At 30.1% G+C, this 21,322-nt stretch overlaps 1 protein-coding gene across 29 annotated transcripts in view; it reads left to right on the forward strand.

Annotated features, from left to right (window-relative positions):
* Positions 1 to 21,322, forward strand: part of LOC145298823 (uncharacterized) — a 433,166-nt gene that overhangs the window by 273,023 nt on the left and 138,821 nt on the right. For all 29 annotated transcript variants that reach the window (XM_080144357.1, XM_080144346.1, XM_080144350.1 and 26 more), the window contains 2 exons: positions 3,445 to 3,507; positions 8,962 to 9,009. In XM_080144357.1, the coding sequence (XP_080000483.1) occupies positions 3,445 to 3,507; positions 8,962 to 9,009 (111 nt within the window). The remainder of the gene's footprint in view (positions 1 to 3,444; positions 3,508 to 8,961; positions 9,010 to 21,322) is intronic.

Below are 21,322 nucleotides of genomic sequence, written 5' to 3' on the forward strand. Positions count from 1 at the left end.
ATAAACTGAAATGTTTGCTCTGGATCTCATCTGTGACAACATGGAGATAAAATTGTATTTGAGATATCATTTAATGCTTTGGCATTGTTGTGTACATATGAACTGTTTCTGTCTTTAATTTAAAAGAGTGACATGAAATGGGAGATAACTCAATCATTTTGAGTGATGAAAGGTGGAAATAAATACCAAATCAAATAAAGCCTCAGAGGATATGTTGAACTAAATAGATTTATTTAAATATATTAAATATATAACACATCAAATAATTAATAAACCAATTTTAATAAAAACATTAAAAAAATGTAATTGAAATGAAATGAAGTTTAACTGAATGCAACTTGTGAAAAAGTTTTACACTGCATACAATTAAACAGTTTTAATTATTTCTCCTTTTTATATCAGTCTTTTAAATTAAAGATGACAATATTTTATATGTACAGAACGATGCCGAAACACTGATCAGTGAAATTATTATTTATATTGTTGAATTATGTTTCCTTTTTTTTTTCTTAATGAGAAATATGCTTATATTGTTTGTCTTTCTCAACGAAAAGGTTAATCCTCCCCCACACACATACGAAACTGTAGCTATAAATTAATTCCCTACTACTTACGTAGATCAGTGATCTTTAAAACCAATGCATTTCAGGTAAAAACATTATGTAGTTATGTGTCATGTCGAAATTAGTATAAATTCTAAAAATAATGAAAAATGATCCAGTAGAAAAATAATTACAAGTAAAAATAGAATTTATCAAATTATCAAGTTTTATTGTATGTTTTAATGGGGGAACAGTTGTGTGACCAATTCAGTATGACAAACAAGGGAGATAAACTTTGATTTAAATTAAGGGCTTGTCATTTTTAAACACACAATCTCAGAACGTAATTGTGGATGGCTTTTTGTTCAAAATACATCTAGCATATCTTCTACTGTACCATTTTTATAATCTTTGAAATTTATTAGTATAAATTTCAACATGACAAATAAGTATGTCATAATGTTTTCACCTGAAATGTGTTGGTTTAAAATGTGACCAATTTACACAGTCATGTTTTGTAGGAATATACTTACAAACATTTGCTTTCAACTGTAGACCCCTAGATTATAGTCATTATAGTCTGTTCTTCTGACTTACTGTTTCTGTTCCACAGATAAGATGACGGTGCCAAGCAAGGTATGGTCTCTTCTGATTAATGTTCCTTCCTCTTAGATAATGTGAAAGCCTCCCCCTCCCCAACTTGCTATATGTTAAGAATGGCTTTCTAGTTCTAATTATCCAACCAAATGTACAACAGAATACAGAAGTCAAAAAGTGTAGACAATCTTGACTATAACTGACCTTTATAATTTGTTGGAATGAGATATATTTGGTTGTCAAAATATTTGGAAATTTATACTTCCTCGCATCCAAGTGTGTCATCTGCTTTTAAGTTTAATTTGCAGTTTTAAATATTTTTTCTCTTTTCCTTTTCTGGATAAAACCGCAAGTTAAAACATTTTGACTTTTCAAAAATTTATCTTATGAATAAACTGTACGTTGAAAGGCAGGGGAGGTAATCCATGCAGATTCAGATTGGTTGAATTTTTCTATTAATTCTCATCGCTTAATGTTGAGAACTCTACTCCTCTCTTTCACCCTACCCACTTTCTCTCCTCCTCCTTCTTCTGTTCCGTTTACATTCTAATGCTCTTCATCCCTCCAAAAGCTATTCACTCCTTCCTCCTTTCTTTCTCCCCCTTTATTCCCTCTTTTTCTTCCCTCCCTTCACCTTTTATGCTTCCCTTCCTTTTCTTATTTTTTTGCTCCTTCTCTTTTCCTCCCTGTTTTTGCTCCTCCTCTTTTCCTCCCTGTTTTTGCTCCTCCTCTTTTCCTCCCTGTTTTTATGCTGCTCCACATTATCTCCTCTTTCTAACTGATCTTTCTCTCCTACCTTTTCTCTTACTCCTTCTTCCCCACCTACACATATTGCGACATGTATTCATCAAATCCTATATAGTGCCCTCTTTTATCCTTTCTCTCTTTGATTCCCACTTTTCTCATGCTCTCTCTCTCTCTCTCTCTCTCTCTCTCTCAACATAATAAACACAGAACACAGAATTTGGATAAGTACAAACTATAAAATACACAAATTGTCATTAGAGGAATAAGAGTCAATTAGAACAAATATGCGAAGAAGAGAGAAACATCAACAGCTTGTTAAGAATAATACTTCTTTTCATGCTGATGTCAGAAACGCAAATGAACCCAAGAATGACTGCTAAGCATTATGGGAATTATTATTATGAAGGTGACTTGTAGTGCCTAGTAGACTTTATGAAGAGCAATGGCTAGAACTGAGGCTACATTATTTAGATATTGCAGTTAAATGGGCTAGTATCTTGGGAGTTTAAAAAAACAAACAAGAAAAAACACAAAAGTTCACGGATAGAATTTGTCACTGTATTTCCTCCTCACAACTTTCTCTCTCAACTTCCAGCACGCGTTTGTTCCTCTCACCTCTGCCTACAGACGTTTTATTAAAACAACTGACTGCATTTCATTTGCAGTGTGATCTCGTGCGATTCCATGAGACCATACCTTATAAAGTCACGGCCACCATCTTTAATCTCTCGCTCTCTCTCTCAGATCTCACCTGATGGTAAGCCACACAATGCACACACATGTTGGTGCTTGCTTCTTTGATTATTACATTCAACTCTACAGCTATATGTAGATTAATCACGTTGATACACTGGTTCTTGTTAGATCACCAAAGTTAAGCAATGTGGAAACTGGTCAATATTAGGTGGATGACCATTTAGGAATACCAGTTGCATTATGTAGGAGGATGTTGTTACTTCCCTGCAAGAACTGCCAAAATTTAACGTCATTTCCTCTGACTGAGATATACAAGCAACTTGGGATCGCTTATGAATTTGATATCCCCTTGACATTTCCTCCAAAGCCAGTTCAACCCACCTAGGGTGGATGCTGCTGTCATTCATGCATACACTATTTCCCTCCTGCATTTTTCTCTTTTGTTTCCCTCTAGCCTTTCTTTTTTTGTTTTTTTCTGTATTTCTTGTCCCCCTACATCTATGTTATAGATTTGCAGGTCAGTAATAATCAAAACAAACACAGTGGTATAGTTCATAAAAACTGTATTAGCAAAAGTATGTTACAGATTTGATTTGAGGGACGTAACTGTCACAAATCGCTACCCAATAACGTGTTAGATGTGACTACATTTATAGTCCCTGGGTAAGTCCATTATTCTTGAAATAGGTGTATATCAGTTTACCCCATAACAATCCATTTTTTCACTCTCATATTTTCATCATACTAAACTTAGAAGGAAGAATTCTTTTGTTTTTTTAAATTACTTTATTTAAAATGTCCTCTAATTTATTTGTTTTATTTTTTTGTTTCTTTTCTCTCCCACTCTTTCCTCTAACTTAAGCGTTCCAATTTGGAAAGCAATGTGAAGGAAATGAAAGATAAATGTGACGAAGAACAACGCCAGGTGAGTCCAAAACTTCAATCCTCTTGCAAAATGCAAACACAACATTTTTTCACATTTCGGACAGTTTGTTTTACTATCATTATTTTTTTTTACTTTTTCATTCCCTTGTTTTTGCATCGATATATATGAAACGTATTCAATGTTTTGTTGGCTGGAAACAAGTGGTTGTTGTGCAGCTGAAAAGGTTATTTTGCCTTTTAGTTTTAAGTCTTTTTTAATTTTATTTTTAAATTTACTTTTATTTATATTTTGCTTAAAAATAAAATCCTAAAATACAATGTTAATTTCCCATATATGTTATATTTCTCTTTGCCTGCCTGCTTGCCTATCTGTCTGTTCCACTTTTCTCAGAAACTACTGAGCTCATCTGACTAATTTTGTATAGATCTCTATGATAAGGTGCAACTAAGTATTATGGTATTCATTCCATCACAGTTAAAGATTAGTCACTGCAATACTACCTTTACTTTAGAATTATCATAAACTACTGGACTGATCTGGCTAAAATTTTGTATGCACTTTTGTTATGATAAAGTGCAGCAAACTAAGTATAATGGTATCCGTTCAATGCACTATTAGAGATTAATAGGGATTAATATGTAATGCAAAAAATATTGAGCACAAACTTAACCATATTCAATCAATTTGGCAATAAAGCACTCATTTCAATTCAATGGTCTATAACTTTTGCCCATTTTTAATGGATTAAAAGTTTAGTCCTTACATAACTAAGAACAATAGTTAAATAGTATGTTAAAAGTCATCTATTAATGCATTATTTAACTGCATTGGGTGTATAAAGATCATCTAATGCCAGTTGTTCCACTAGAATTGCAATGGCTCCATTAAAACAGTTGGTCACAGTGTTCCAATTCAAATGTTATCTGATTGCATTATCTAATGATCCCATCAGAATCATGTAAACAATCATATTCCTTTTTTGTGTGTCTTTAAAGCCGATTGTTGTTATACAACAGTTTCCCACTTTACGTGGTCCTTAGCATTATTGTTGTTTTATTCTGCAAGATCTTTTAAGCGGCACCAGTTGGACAATAGAGGATAGACAAGATAATGTTGCATTGTAGGGCCTTCCTCTCCACATTCACAGATAATTGATCAGTCTTTTTAGCTCCATCTGGTCATAGTGACTTTTGATCTCTCTGTTTCTGTTCTCAGGCAGCGGAGTGTTCTCACTAGAGGTTGGGTGTTTCTGAGCCTCGAGGAAGGGTCTCAGAAAGTAAGATTCCCATGTCAGAAGGAAGAGGTGTATTCTTTAAAACGTTTATTAATTACAAGAAGTAATCGCAATTGTCTTAAAATAGTCTTAAAATATTGCATAAACATTCTAATTTAATCAATAAGTTATTTAATTTTAATCGTTTTCCTTTTTATTGTTTTATTTAGTAATTTAACCAATATTTAATCTCTTGGCTTGGAGCAAAGAGTAGTATCTGTCCTGAAAATCTATCAAAATAGCAACTTTATACTTTTTAAAAGTGAAAAAGCTATACGGCATAATCACATTGACATGCCGGTTCTTGTTAGATCACCAAAGTTAAGCAACGTTGAATCTGGTTAGTATCAGATGAGTGAATATTTGGGAATACCAGGTGCTGTATGTAGGAGGATGTTGGCACCTTGCAAGAGTTAAAAAAAACTAACATTGTCATTTCCCCTAACCGGGATATATATGTGACTGGGAACTGCTTGTGAATTTAATATTCCCTTGACACTTCCTCTTTCAGAGAAAGTCTGTTCAACCCACCTAGGGTGAATGCCGCTGGCTGGCTGGCTTGCTTGCTTGCTGATATTTTACTTCATATTTTCTGTTCATAGTGAGTGAGAGAGAGAAATCCTTCTAGATTGAGGTATTTTAAACTTTAATGCTCCTTTCTGGAGAAGTTAGATTTTCTGCCACGTTTAATATCAATCTTGTGTCTAACTTTGACCATGTGTGTTTAGGGAGAAACAAGTTAGTAGGAACTGATATAGATTTGTTAATTATAACAAGGGAGACAACTGTTGTTTATCCTTTTGAAAATATTAGCTGTTTTAAGACAAAAAACAAAATGTTTACTTTTAGTTCATAGCTGGTGTTGTTAAACTGTGTATTAAAATAATGATCTTAAAATAGACAAGTTTTAAAAGTGTTTCTCTGTAATATCCAAAAATTAAAAATTAAGGTATTTTTGTTTCTTTAATTCCTTACTGGATGTTGTATCTTGTTGGTGATTTTATTTTGCAATTAAAATAGCAACTTTATATTTTTTAAAGTGGAGATGCCCTTTTGCATGTTACTTAATTATTTTAAAAAAATTATATTAAATGTAGTTTAACTTCTTTTTTAAAGTGTGTGTTTTTATTTTCTTTTTCTTGTTATATTTGATAGTTAAAAAAAAAAAACAGAAATAATTTTGAATTAGAGGCAGACATCTTTTTTATAACTATTTTTCATGGGATGCTATGAATGTATTGATTAGGCTGTTTTGAAGAAAATCAATAAATGTCTAATAGTTAACCATAGTTTTCAGCTTAGTTGTGAAAAATTGGTTAAAAATGCAATAGATATACAAATAAAAACTAAATATACAATATATATATATATATATATATATATATATATATATATATATATATATATATAAATTACAATTATGTATTATCCAATGATGTTATTCACTTTTTGTTATCAAGTAAGATTTTTGACTTACTTGCAGTTTCATCAAATACTTTTGTATGCAAAATCTGATTCCGCATTTTGCTAATTCCTACCCTCTGATGAGAAGGAAAGTATTTCTTCGAAACTTCGCGGATTAAGGACTATCCACTTATTGAGTGTTTCCTTTTCAGATTAAATATCTTTTTAACTCTTTTTCAAAGTGTTTTTTAACATGTTTTATTAACTATTTGCTCTCATATATATATATATATATATATATATATATATATATATATATATATATATATATACTAGCAGAAGTACCCGTCGTTGACTGGGTTCAAAAACAGCCTACAGAAAATGGACTGTGATTGATGAAAGTATGATAGGTTATGAAAAGGAGGGGGTTGTAAAGAGATAGGTTTTGATACTCCACAATTTTACCCTAAGCAAAATACGATGAAAGTAAAGATAATTTTCACAAAAATATATTTTTTTATATCGACTTTGTTTCCATTCGTAGCCAAGAGTGACCAACAAAATGATGTTTCCTTACAAAGAGAAAATGTTATATATATAATAATATCAATATAGAAGAAATTAATGTTACCATAGTCAATAAAAGTTAATTTTATGGTAGAAAAGTTCATTGGTTTGTATTTTTAAGTAGTTTGTAAAAAAATTTTTTTTTTTTTAATTCACGAACCGGTTTTAAAAAAATCAAAATGGCAGCGACTTTGAAATGGAGAGCCCCGTTTTCAATTTGAAGGAGGGGCACCTGAGCATTGTGTGTTAACAATTTAAGAGAGTTCCGTCAACATAAGGAATATTTATAAAAATATTTGAATGTTTTCCGTTATTTTGTGCTTGAGGAATATTCGATTATGGCATGTGTAGTTTATATAAAAATTCATTTAAGTTATCGCCTCAAATTTCATTTTAATTTTGGTTCGCTGAAATTATTTCAAGTAAAAAGCATTAAAAACTATTTAAAAAAAAAACATGAACTGAACTTTTATTTATTATGGTAACATTTATTTCTTGTATATTTATTTTTTTGGGTAGTCGTTTGTTGGCTTTTCTGCTAAACACTCTTACTAAATAATATCGACGAAATATCGAAAAACAAAGAAACAAAAAACAGTTTTGAAAAATAATGAAGCTTTACTTACCTTAGTAAAATAATACGAAACAGCAAAATGGGATATTAAAAAAGTAAACACGTAATTACTTTAGTTTTTTAAAGCAAAGAATCGATATAAATATGAATAAGAAGAAAATGATGCCCTTTTCAAGCAGAACAGCTTTGTTTCATTTTTACAGTATTGAACCATGTAGTATTGCACCGTCAGATTGAGGGTTGTACTATTGTAATGTAAAGAACACGCAGAAAGGGTTGTAATCAACTGAATTCCTTCTAGTACACTGACAAAAAAAAAGCTTAAACAGATATATAAATAAAAATAAAATGTTTATGTAAATGTTTTTAAAAAGACATGTAATCACGTGAGCAGGATTTTTTCCTTCTTTTGACACGATAACAAGTAATGTTCTTATTTTTATTATTATTTATCTATTTTCAAAAGGGTGCCATGTGCAAGTGGAGAAGGAAAAAACAGTTATGCAAAATTTGTATCGAGAATTGTTTAAAGTTGCAACTATTTTTTTTGGCTTTCACTTTATAATAAGAACGTGAATTTATGAGGTGAATTTATTCGACACAATATGATTCAACTCAAAAATATAAATAAAAGCTAACGTGAATTAAGATTAAAGTTAAGGTGTTATTGTGGACCCTCACCCCTTTTAAAAAACTTTGTAAAACTTTGTGACATATTTACATTCTATGGAGATCAGGCGCGAATGAACACCCAATAATTTTATTATACCATATTTCTTTAAACTGAAACATAATTATCAAAGTATACTTACGCAAATAGATATGAAAAGACTTTGTTAAAGTTTGTGCCATATTTCCATGGAGTACAGGCGCGAACGCAGACCCCACAATTTTATTATCCCGTCCCTATTTAAGTTGAAATATACTTATCAAAGTATTCTTATGTACATCGATATCAAAAACCCTTGTAAACGTTTTTATTTTCATTTTTCATTTTCATACTTTGTGGGCCAGACGCGAACGCAGACCCCACAATTTTTATGAACCACCGTTCTGCCAGATCAAACATACCCATTCCTGATCCTCAATACATCTTCTATCATTATATGTAATCAGTTTTTTAAAATAGTCAACCATATAGGAGCCTATTCGTGACCAGACACACACACACACACAGACGTTCAGCTTTATTTATATATATATATATATATATATATATATATATATACACACACGCACACACACACACACACACACACACACAAACTCAAAAATGTTTTTTCCCCTATCTGTATTAATAGAAAGTTTGGTATGTGTATATTTTTATACATTTGTGAGTACAGGATTCATTCCTAAACTAATTAACTAATCATTATGAATTTTGGAACACAGCACACATGGGTAACGTGGGCTATATTTAGTTGAATTTGCTTTAATACAAAAATGAGTCCCTTTGTGTAAACTCATATCTTTGGAATATCTTAACAATAGATCAATTAATAAATATTTCTAAAATAAGTGGGAGTAATTAAAATAAAATGAGCTGCAACTTTGGTTCTTAATAGGAATGGTGCAGTGGCATTTGATTTCATCACTGTTTATTTGATTTTTGGTAATTTTTATTTAAAACGAGTAGGATTTATTAATTAAAAATCAAACTTTTTTTTTTAAACAGATCGATGAATTCAAATTGAAAATATCGAACCAAGAGAAATCTGTTCAAGTAAGTTTTAAAAAATGTTTTTGTTTTAATTTAAATTTTTAATTTAATTTTAAAAGATTGTTTTTTTCTTCCCATTTTCTGTATTTTAATATTTTTTTGCTGTTTAATTTATGATTAATAACTTATTTCTTTTCATATCAAACAGCAAAACTTTATTATATTTTTTTTAGACATTTTTCCCTTGCGTTCGATTAGATTACTTAGAAAGGGACTCAAATGTGTATCCTTTTCCACGTTATTTATATACATCCATAGCCTTGAGCCCCTGGAGAGGCATAGGCCATCTACAACCTTGTAGATGCTTTTGTAGCGAGGAGTTCTTTTTACAGAGTGAGGGTGCTGGCCTCACGCCCAACCTTCCCAGAAGGTACATACAGCGCCTAGCCTTCCCAAATGGTCACCCATGATTGTGCCGTACTATTTTACATTATATAATATTTATATACATATTTTATTTTCTCACCTTTTTGATTTTTTTTATCTTAATTCTATAACGAGTTCTAATGTACTAATTTTTTACTATTAGTTTACTACTGATGAGTGAAACACGTGTAATAATCTCAACTAATTGGACTGCATTTTCTATTCTTCCTGAAACCGCCAGTATCAATAATTGATTATAAATTTACTGTGTAATGTTACATTATAATAAGTTGCTTTCAACATATGAGTGTATCAGAACTAGATTCAATTTTGGTGTTTTTACGTCTTGCTAACGATTTGCAAATTTGGCCACAAACAGTATACAAAAAAATTGTTGGATGCAATATTGTATGGCATGGCAGCCAATTCCTTCCTTTTTTTCTTGTTTCCCTGAGTTCTTATACTCTTTATTATTCATTTCATATAGTGTTTTACGGATATTATAATTTTGCAATAGCAAAGACAATTTTATAACATGTTTATTATACAATATATTTCTTCAGTGTGACAATCCTTTCATAACTATTGACGAGCGTAAACATTATTTCATTAAAAAGATATTTCAAAATGGCTAATCATCAGACACAAAATACAACTGTAATACATATACAAAATGATACACAATTTCTTATTTTACTAATACAATATCTCTCTCTCTCTATATATATATATATATTAATAATGCACAAATATTGTTTCACTGTATCACACTTCTTTAGTGTTGCTAGTGAAGCAATTGTTTCAATTTGAGATTGAAAACAACCATTTTTTAAGTTTGATTTCTTACTCATTAGACCATTAACATAAGCTACAAAATAAATGGAAATCTTAATGCTTATATATACAATATTAGTTGTTTAGATTCCTGTATTCTTTTACAAAAATATGAAAAACTATGTGCTATGTATATATATATATATATATATATATATATATATATATACTAGCAAAAGTACCCGTCGTTGACTGGGTTCAAAAACAGCCTACAGAAAATGGACTCTGATTTATGAAAGTATGATAGGTTATGAAAAGCAAGGGTTGTAAAGAGATAGATTCGAATTTGGGGGTATCAAAACCAAAGCAAAATATGATGGAAGTTAGAATAAAATAGATAAACCCCACCATACCTGTTCACACTGAAACACTTATCACAATATTCTGTGGATGTATATTAAAAAACCTTGTTAAACTTTGTAACATATTTCCATTCTATGGAGGTCAGGCGTGAACGAACACCCCAAAATTTTATTATACCATATTTCTTCAAACTGAAACATAATTATCAAAGTATACTTACACAGATAGATATAAAAAGTCTTTATTAAAGTTTGTGCCTATTTCCATTCTATAGAGGCCAGGTGCGAATGCAGACCCCACAATTTTATTATACCATCCCTATTTAAGTTAAAACATACTTATCAAAGTATTCTTATGTACATCTATATCAAAAACACTTGTAAACGTTTTTTTTTTAATTTTTAAATTTTTTATTTCCATACTTTGTGGACAAGGCGCGTACGCAGACCCCACAATTTTAATGAATCATCATTCTGCCAGATCAAACGGTCCTGGATATGACCTAAAACTACATCCGATGGTGAGGCCCCACCTTGCGGGCCTTAGAGAGTGTGGAGCCACCCTTTAATTGCCATTGCTCCCAGGTCCACTCTGACCCGGAGTGGTAGTACCTATTAGGGTCCCAACTATGGGTTAAATAGAATCTGACTTGAAAAAAATATATACTCCATTAAAACTCGTTCCTCAAAATAACTAGATTCGGCATTAAATAACCTGAAAAAGGTTGATATGCTGTAAAACAAAAACAACCAACCAACCAACCAGCCAGATCAAACATACCCATTCCTGTGTCTCGATACATCTATCATTATATGTGATCAATTTTCTATAATAGTCAATCATATAGGAGCCTATTCGTGACCAGACACACAGACGTTCATTTTTATATTATATATATATATATATATATATATAGGTAATTCATTTAATCACATAAATTAATATACGAAAGTATAATTTTATACGTGCACTATAACTTCAACAGTGCTCAATATATAGGTAGAGCTAGGTAGTAAGTTATAAAAAATATATATGGCAATTAAGCTATACAGAATATTCTGTGTAGTTTAATTGTCATATATATATATGAGAGATGTTCTAAAAGTAATCTTCCTATTTTTCATTCTGCTTGAATAGATCATGGAGGATTGCAAATTGCACTTTTATGATGGCTGAACATATGTATTCATGCCCTCTCTGTTGCAGATATTGATGGTATGAGACTCTAAGAAAGCAACCTTTGTCATGAATGTGTGTCAGAAGCAGATATGTGTCATTTAATTCCTCAAAATTCACCTGGTTAACATTCACCGATGCCTGTTGAATGAAACAGATTCAGTTAATGTCAGCACAGTTATAGGAGATGGATTTGTTGATTTCAGAGTGATAACAGAGATGTGAGTGATAAAGCACACTTTGGATGCCTATGCAAACCCACCACCCCAGGGACACTGTTCACCTCGACCAACTCATCCGTGCTGACCGACAAATAGAGTTAAATGTGGATGTCAGTGGACTGAAAACAATGTTTTCACTCGTAGGATATAACAAAGTGTATACCAGGTGGGCCCCACGAATGCTCATGCAGGGCCAAAAGAGCCACCAATAGGATGCATGTCAAGACTTGTTGAATAAGTACAAAGCCGAAGGTGACAGATTTGCTAATTCTAATGGTACCACTTACTTCTTAGTAGCTCTTCAACTTTTTGAGTGAAAAATAGGAGGCATGACTTTTGGAATGACCCTCGTACATTATCAGTTGCCTAGAGTCCTGTATTCTTTGAGAAAAAATATGAAAAATTATGGTGTATATATATATATAATCATTTAGTTATCAAAACTTAACCTTTTAAAGTAACAGATGGTCTCAAATCACCTATATTTTTTCTCCATCTCTCCTGAATAATGGCCCAGTTTAATAATACACTAAATCGACATAGACAAAAGGTATAAAATATTTAAATGAATGACAGGTGTTCATAAATGCATTCGATTAGAAAACTAAATAAATAAATATAGTGAAGAGTCAACAGAAAAAAAGATTGAAAAAATAAACAGTGCTAAAAAAACTAATGAAAATAATAGAAACTATGCAGATCAATGTTTTAAAACAAATAACGCAGCATACTTTAAAATTCTTTATTAATTTTTAACTGATGGACGAAGGAAGATTTTTTATCAATAAACTAATTTTAAGTTAAGACATGATTCCAAATAGTAGTCCAAGTGACAATACACCGTGTTTGAGATGAAAAAGAGCAATAAAGAAAAAAAAAGTCTACATTGGACCTATTTTCTTTTGCTCAAAATTATTTGTCATCTATTCAATTCCAAATTTTTGACTATGCTAAACTTTTGTCTATTTTGTTCAATCAATAATTTCATTATAAAACAATAACATGATAATAAAAATATATAGGATTCTCTGTTGGAGATTGTATCACCTTGTGTAGTTTTCGAATCCTTAGATATCCCAGAAATTTTACTTGCCACAATTTGAATTTAGATTCCCATCCATCAAAGAAAAGACGATGGCTGGGCTCATAACCTGTTAAGTGTTGTGACATTATGTTGAACAAAGATGGCGGTGTAGTTCAGATCAGATCTTTACCAATATGACGGCCAAGAATCAAATGCAGTCCGTGACGTATTTAGCGGCGAACTGATTGAATCCGGAATTTGACACTTTTTATACTAACTTTGGAAGATTTTCATTGGTTGTTTAGCACAGCCAGTGGTTATAAAAATGATTGGCGAATCCTCTGGTCTTATACCCCCAAATAGTAGTCAAAAACAGTTTACAATAATTTTGTAAAAAGTGAAATGAAAACTAAAATGAAAATACTCCATGATAATGTCAAGGAGTACATTTATTACATATCATAGTAAAGTGTTTCTATTTAAATTCTACCTCCTTTCTCAGGAGGGCAGAGTTAGGCACAATATTGGAGTTTAATGTGTGGAAAATCCAAAATTCGGCATTTTGAATTGGGACAAAGATTTAAATTGCTTAAGTTTTGAAGGATTTTCTTTCACTGGGTATGAGCAGAACAGATGAAATGTACTGTCAGAACAGATACGACAACAAAAAGGCTATATATCTGTTTAACCATATGTCATTTGTTAATTCTTGAACTCAAAGTGAAGCATATTTAGGATCTGACTGTTTATGCCAATGCTTTATTCAAACTTTATCATTTCAAAGCGGCATTCATCCTAGCCGAGTTGAACTGACTTCCTCCCAATGAGGAAGTTTCTTGGAAATATCAAATTAACAAGCAGTATCCAAGACTTTTCTGTTATAATAACCTATACTTGTTTTTTTTTCTTTTTAAAAGCAAAACTGAACATTAATCAACAAAATTGCATGTTAATCTAATTTATCCATCTTTTATAGAAATCAACTTTAGTTTTCTTGATTTTTTTTACAGAAATAAGCATTTTCTGTTTTAGATTTTGTCATATTTAATTTTTTTTCATATATGAATATGTCACTGCCAACCCTAGGGTGTGGACTCTTCTCTCTGGATAATAGAATAGATGGCCATCATCTAATATATTAAGTAAAGTCAGTTTCATTATTGTTTCTTTGTCATTGATAGCTTTCTTTCTAAAAAATCAATATTTGATTTTAATCCATCAGATTTTTTTTTTATTATTATTATTATGGCAGTATGTTGTTAAGAAGAATAAAATGTAATTTGATTTAATTCTTTCCAAAAAATACTTTGTCCATATCAGAATTGTTTTCAAATGATTACCATCTTAAAAAAGAACATAATTTTGTGTTTGTTCACAAAAAATTATTTCCATTCGATTATAACCAAAAATAATATTAGAGAGAGGCACAACATAATCTTAAAAGAAGAAAAACTTAGATCGATTTGAAAAGTTAATATATTAAATTTAGTTAAACTTGAAAAGTTAATGTTGTAATCTTTATAGATTTAAAAATAATCCTCATTTTATAAGTTTTGTATGATTTGAAATATGAATTCCCTATTGTAAAGTTTAATAATTTGAAACATACTCTTTATATATATATATATATATATATATATATATATATATATATATATTATAGCAATTACTTTACTCTCACATTGTATCCCAAAATATTTTTATTTGATCCCACCCCGCATCTATTTTTGGCTAAGATGACAGAAAAGAAAGAATGTGCCTATTGTCGAACAAAAAAAAAAAAAAATAAATGATCATATAATGGTATTAAAACATAAAAAAATAAAAATTTCTTCCCATGTTTTGCGTTTCATTTATGAATTTTGTATGAGAAGTTTTTCTTGTTGAAATTCATCTAGAAAATTTGTATATTTCCAAACAACCAGTTAAAAATATATTAAAATCACTTCATTGCACCAAGCTAACATGATGAAAATAAAATTAAAATAAAAATGACTCAGTGAAAACATGTGTGAATAATTTATCTTGAAACATTTTATAATTTTCATTTGTAGTTGTCTCTCCACTTTTTAGTTTTTTAATTGTAAACATTTAATGTGGATTTTCTTATCTCTATTTAATTGAATCTGAAAGTAGTTTGATTTTAAAATATTAATGTCTACTTTACTATTAAAATGAAATGTTGAAGTATGTCAGTGTAAAGTGATAGACTACTGAATTTTTTCATAAATAAAAACATGACCAATTCTAACTTCCTTTTTTGCATTAATTTTATTTTATTTTTGCCCTTTAGTTCAAAGTGAAATTTAATCACTGATGAATAAGAACATATAAATAAATATCTTTTTTCTTTCACGTCATCATTTTTTTCTTTATTTTTGTTTTTCTTTTATATTTTTATATTTTATTTCATCTATGTTCATCTTTTTTCTTTCATCATTTTTCATTCATTTTTGTTGTTTTTTTAAATTTCTTTTACTTATTTTTTATTTCATTTATGTTTTTTATTTTATTTTTGTTTTTATTTTTTACTTGTTCTTTTACTTTATTTTATTTTTGTTTTTATTTTTTACTTGTTCTTTTACTTTATTTTATTTTTGTTTTATTTCTTTTATTTTTTTTGCTTTCGTTTCTTTTATTTTTCTTTTCTTTTTATCTTATTTCTTTTACTTTTTTAAATTTACTCACTTTCGCATCTTTTTCCTCCATTTTTCTTTTTGTTTTTTTTTTTTAAATTTTTTCTCATTTTTTTGTTGTTTTTTTTTCTCCTTATTTTTCTATTTCACTTATTCATTTTTTCTATTTTTCCTCCTATTTTTCTCTCCCCTCTTTTATAGAAAAAACATTGTTGATATCTTCTATCCAATAATTTAGACATTTTTGTTTGATAAATTTACCTTACGGAAACCTTCAAGACCTTTTAAAAATCCACATGTTTTTGTTTCATGCATGACGCTAAATACAGTATATAACCCTGCATTTAACCTTTTCTCTCTCATCGTGTGAGGGGAAAAAAATGTTGCTCTTCTTGTTTTTGCTTGCTGTTGCTCTTCATGTCATACATATCTTCGATATTTAACGTTGGAATTTATTTCCAACATTATTTTATGCATTTCATTGCTTTTTTTCTTTGATGCTCAGGTTTGCCTAGGTAATATTAAACAATTCAGTCAATGAGCTAGGAATAAACAAAGAAAGCTACAAAGTGAAAAATGAGATTCATACATTCGAACCTCCGCTTCAAAAGAGGAATTACCTAACATAGATGCCATCTTAGTCTGCTTGACTAATGAACAAACAGAGAAAGCTGACATTCTATAAATACATTGTGTAAATAAATTCCAGTGCTAAATATTTGAGGGTCGTTTTAAAAGTAAAGCTTTCTATTTTATTTTTGTTAACTCAAAAAGTTGAAATATGAAGACGAGAGTGTTACCATTAAAATGAACAACCTTTTGTGCTCCAGAATTTATTTTCCTACATAGTCACCACCATTGTCAATGCCAGGAATTCCATGATTCATCTCTGCTTTTGACACACGTCCATGATAGGGTTTGCTTTCTTGAGTCTTACACCATCAATATCTGCGACAGAGAGATGAAATTTTCAGGTCATGAATGCATAAGTTCAGTCATCATAAAAATGCAATTTGCCATCCTCTCTGTTCGGGCAGAATAAAAAATAAAAGGCCTTACTTTTGGAATACGCATCGTATAACAAGTTCACTTATTTGCTTGCTTGATATAACTTAAGGGAACTTATATTTACGCAAAACTTTTTCCCATAAAAACATGGGACAAAAGTTATAACCTGTTGACTTAGAATGAGTGCTTTATCCCAAATTGACGCGATCGAATGTGGTTTTATTTGTGCAGATTTTTGCATTAAATGCTAATCCCTATTAATTCCTAGCTATGCATCGAATGATACCATAATTCTTAGTTTGCTGCACCTCATCATAGCAAAAGTTAATACAAAATTTCAGCCAGATTGACCCAGTAGTTTCTGATAAAAATTAAGAGAGACAGATAGACAGACTAAGAGAAATATGATATGAATCGCTTGTAAAATGTAGATAAAGATTTATCGCAAAGCTTAGAAGATACGTTATTTGTAGAATTTTATCTTTTTGTAACTACTTGGTTCGTTAGTCAGGTGGTTTAGATATATAGGGCTCCCTCTTTTTAAGACACAGATTAGAATCCTGTATGAGTCTCATATTTTACTTTGTTACATTTTTTTAAATTTATTCCCAGCCCCATGAAATAAATAAATTGTTTACTTAATGATATTATCGGCACAAACATGAATATTAACAAAAAAGCGACAAAATACATACATGCACATATGTACATCTGTATTTTCTGAGCCTGATGTCTGTTTGCATTGGTTGTTATCATGATTTTTGTTTTTAATCCTAAACTGTAAAAAAAAAAATAACCTTGTCTTTGCCTATCTTGTGTACCTTAAGCTGGCCAACGGAGTAATTCAGGCAAGTACATTGTGACAATTCCCGCCCATAGTGTAGACTTCGATCTATTTTTTATTATCACACATACACACACACCACACGCATAATGGCATTATGGTTCCTTTTCTTTCATTTTTGTTTTTGTAAAAAAAAAAAAAAAAAAAAAAGGTGAGAGAGAAGAGAAAGTAACAATTAGTGGCCCTGGATTGCCCCACCCCATCTCTCTCTCTTTTTTTTTTTTTTTTTCTTCACACATTTGTCTTTTGGGTGCTTGTTTGGAAAAATAACAAAAATCAAAAAATTTAGTTTTAACTAAAAGTAATGCTATCTACTTTTCATGTCAAAATTAGTAACATATTACTACATTACATAAAACATTTATTTTCACGATCCATTGAAATTTAACTTAAAAAAGGTAAATAACTCATAGTTTTGAATCGGTTATTTTAGTATACCTTACAATTTCCTTCAAAAACTATTTTATTAATAATTTTCTACTTCATCATTTTTCGTAATTTTTGGATATGTTACTAATTTTGACATGAAAACTAAATAGATAACATTGCTTTTACTTGAAATTCAATTTACTGATTTTCGATTTTTGTCATTATTCCGAACAAGCAATGTTTTATGTTTGTTCACAAGTTATATTAAATGAATTGTCTCCCTTTGTTTTTATTGCATGCCCTTTTTTTGGTTTATATTTGTATAATATGCACCTGATTAGCATTCGTTTTTATTTCTGTGCATGGGGTCTTCATGCTCTTTGTATAAAATGAACCAATTCACTCAAATCACGCCATACAATCATCAACATTTTCTTCTGTCATTTTTTCCCTCTTTCTATTCTTTAGTTCCTCATATATCAAGTTTATAGTTTATTTATAGTAGTTCTAGAAGTATTGGTTTAGTTCTACAGAATTGTTTTGTGATTGTCATAACGTGCTGTTTTTTTATTAGGTAGAATTTTGATAGGCGATAGTTTTAATTTTTTTTTTTTTTTTTTTTTTTTTTACATGTTTGTAAAGGAAATGTCCAACATTCTTTTCTTTTTTTTTGTTTTGCCTTTGTACTGATTCTCTTCAAGATAGTTTCTTTATAATTGTAATTAAAAGAAATCATGTTTGATGAATAGCATTACTAATGGTCAGCATTTGAGGGGCATCTATTTTTGAAGGAGTCGGATGTCATCAGCTTTTGTAGGCATCGGGAAATGTCAACTTCTGCTGACATCAGGAACCGTTGATTTACAGAAATTTTTCGTCTGAATTAGCTCTTTTAAATCGTAGCAGAAGTTGAAAAAGAAAAATTTTTTTTTAGCCTGCTCTACAACCATGAGATGGTCAGTTTAGAGATGGAAATTTTTTTGCAGAAATCCTGAATTAAGTTCTTTTAAATCAGCTTCAAAGTTAGGAGTTGTGTTTTCCAGTCAACTTCTCAACTCTGTTAATATTATTATTAATATAGCAGTCTCCTGACTATTGCTTTTGTCCTTTAGTCCTCAATATCCAGGAGTGATGCTTATGACAAAGGAAGAAGAATTGCTGTTTTCTGGGTTAAAATCTATTTTTCTAACACTAATTGTTTACTTATTTTTTTTTTTCACCTTATATATAATTTTTAGCTCATTACATCAAGTGGCTTTATGCCTTGTCTGGAGTGATTTCCATAATTAAAAAAAAATATTTTATCAGATTTTTACATCAAAGATTATTGCAACTAAAGTGAAGAAAAAGAAACTCATTACTAAAGAAAATGTATTCGTTTTGAATAAAGAACATAATACTAAAAAAGTGTTTATACATACCACAATAAAATATTAATTTCATAAAAAATAAAACATGAATGACGAATGATAGACGCTTATAGAAATGAGCCCCAAGCGGCTGTTTGGCTATTGCAGCACATTTCCCTTAATCATTATATGAGGCAACGCTATGCCCATTATGGTGTCATCCCACATTATCTAAGTCTTAATAAACAAAACAAAAATCTTTGCCTGTTTGTGGAAACAAATATTTGTTTCCACAAATAGGGACGTACTAGTGTTGCCATGATTAATTAATCCCCTTGCGCCATAAGCATATTTTTACGTTTGTGAAAACGCATATGCATATAGTTCATGGGTTTTACTGTAATCTGTAAAAAAAAAAAAAAAAAAAAATCTGGAGCTGAATACTTAAAGATTTAAAAAGAATTGAAATTTCTATCTGAAGTAATAATTCAGAGCAAAATTAGTATTTGTATCGGAATCAGAAAAAGTATTGGAATCATCTCATCACTAAAATGAACTTTTGGTTTTATTATTAATCATTACTAATTTCTATGGATTAAGTTTATCGCTTACATTTTTAAAGCATTTCTCATGCAGAAAGTCGTTGAGTAGGTGAGAGGTTTGGAGAGTATTGTTTTAAAACAATTGTAATTCAAATTAGATAGAGCGAAAAACACTCTTTAAAATGATATACAAAGTAAAGGTGTTATAACGAAAACTTATTTGAAATCAAAATTAAAAATTCTGCCAGCACCTTCTTGTCAACCTAATATTATAATTATTTAGGTTAAAGAAATATAGCTTTACTTTTTATAAAGAGGAATCAAAGATTAAATCTCAGTTGAGCACCTAGCAGCATGATGATGATGATGATGATTATTATGATGATGATGATGATAATAATAATGATAATAACAATAATAACAATGATAATAATAATAACAATAATAATAATGATAGTAATAATAATAATGATAATAATAATAACAACGATAATTATGATAATAATAATAATAATAACAACGATAATAATGATAATAACAATAATAATAATAATAACAATAATAGATTAAAGAAAATCTGTTGATATTCATGACTGGAACTTGGTTAGATTGCAAAAAGAATTATGAATTTTATTAATGTAATACTGACGACACTATGTTCTGTCAAATCTATTAAATTGTAACACAACCATTGTCATTTTTTGCCAAAGATACTGTTGGCTGAAGAGAAAAAAAAAAATGTCCTTTTTTGTTATTATTATTAGAAGAACCAAAATGAGGAAAAAAAAAATAATAATTTTCCTTTTTTATCCTGAGATAACAAATATATTGTAAGATGTATTTTCTTTTTTTTATTATTATTCTTTGTTATCTCCCCTTTATCGCAGGCTGTAAAAGTAATTTCAGGTTTGTTTGCCACCAGATACTCTTGCCACTGTATATGGGCACCTTGAATGCAAGAATATATGTTGTTCTGTCTTAGAATTTTTCACAGATGAAGATTGATAAGTTGTATTATTCAAACTACTATTTTTATGTTGGTTGTTATTTTTCTTGTTTTGGCATGTAAAGAATGGAAGACATTCTACACTTCATTGTAGAGTTCCACTCAGAAAAAAAGAAAAGGAAACAAATGACTGCTTCCATCTCTTCATAAAAAGAAGTTAGAACCATCGTCCTCAGAGGCAGATAACTGACCTGTTACTTCCTGTATCAGGGGCAGATAACTCCTTGAATACTATTTTAACACGAGTAGATAACTCTTTTACCTATACACGGCTGATATAGCTGTCAACCTGCTTCAGATGCCTTTTTTTCGAACATAGACATCTTTTTCTTGAACTCTGGAACTTATACTGAATTTCAAACTGAACTCTTTATTTAATTAATTGTTCTTGTTCTGTCAACCATGGCCGAGTAGAAGTGTTAATTATTTTAGGTTGTTTTTTGTTATTATCACCTGAAATAATGACTGACTCAGCATTTTTCAAAATAATGTCACTTAGAACTGATTGTTAAACAAGATGTTTAACGGTTACCATATGGAACCTTGACATAAGTTATTTGACTAATGTGAGTTCAAGTGTGACATTATCAACATTCAACCCTCCTTCCTACCTTCCCAATAGCTGGGATATGGGGGAG

This window comes from Euprymna scolopes, chromosome 2, assembly GCF_053919585.1.
Source record: "Euprymna scolopes isolate OS-2025 chromosome 2, ASM5391958v1, whole genome shotgun sequence".
Taxonomy (NCBI): Eukaryota; Metazoa; Mollusca; class Cephalopoda; order Sepiida; family Sepiolidae; genus Euprymna; species Euprymna scolopes.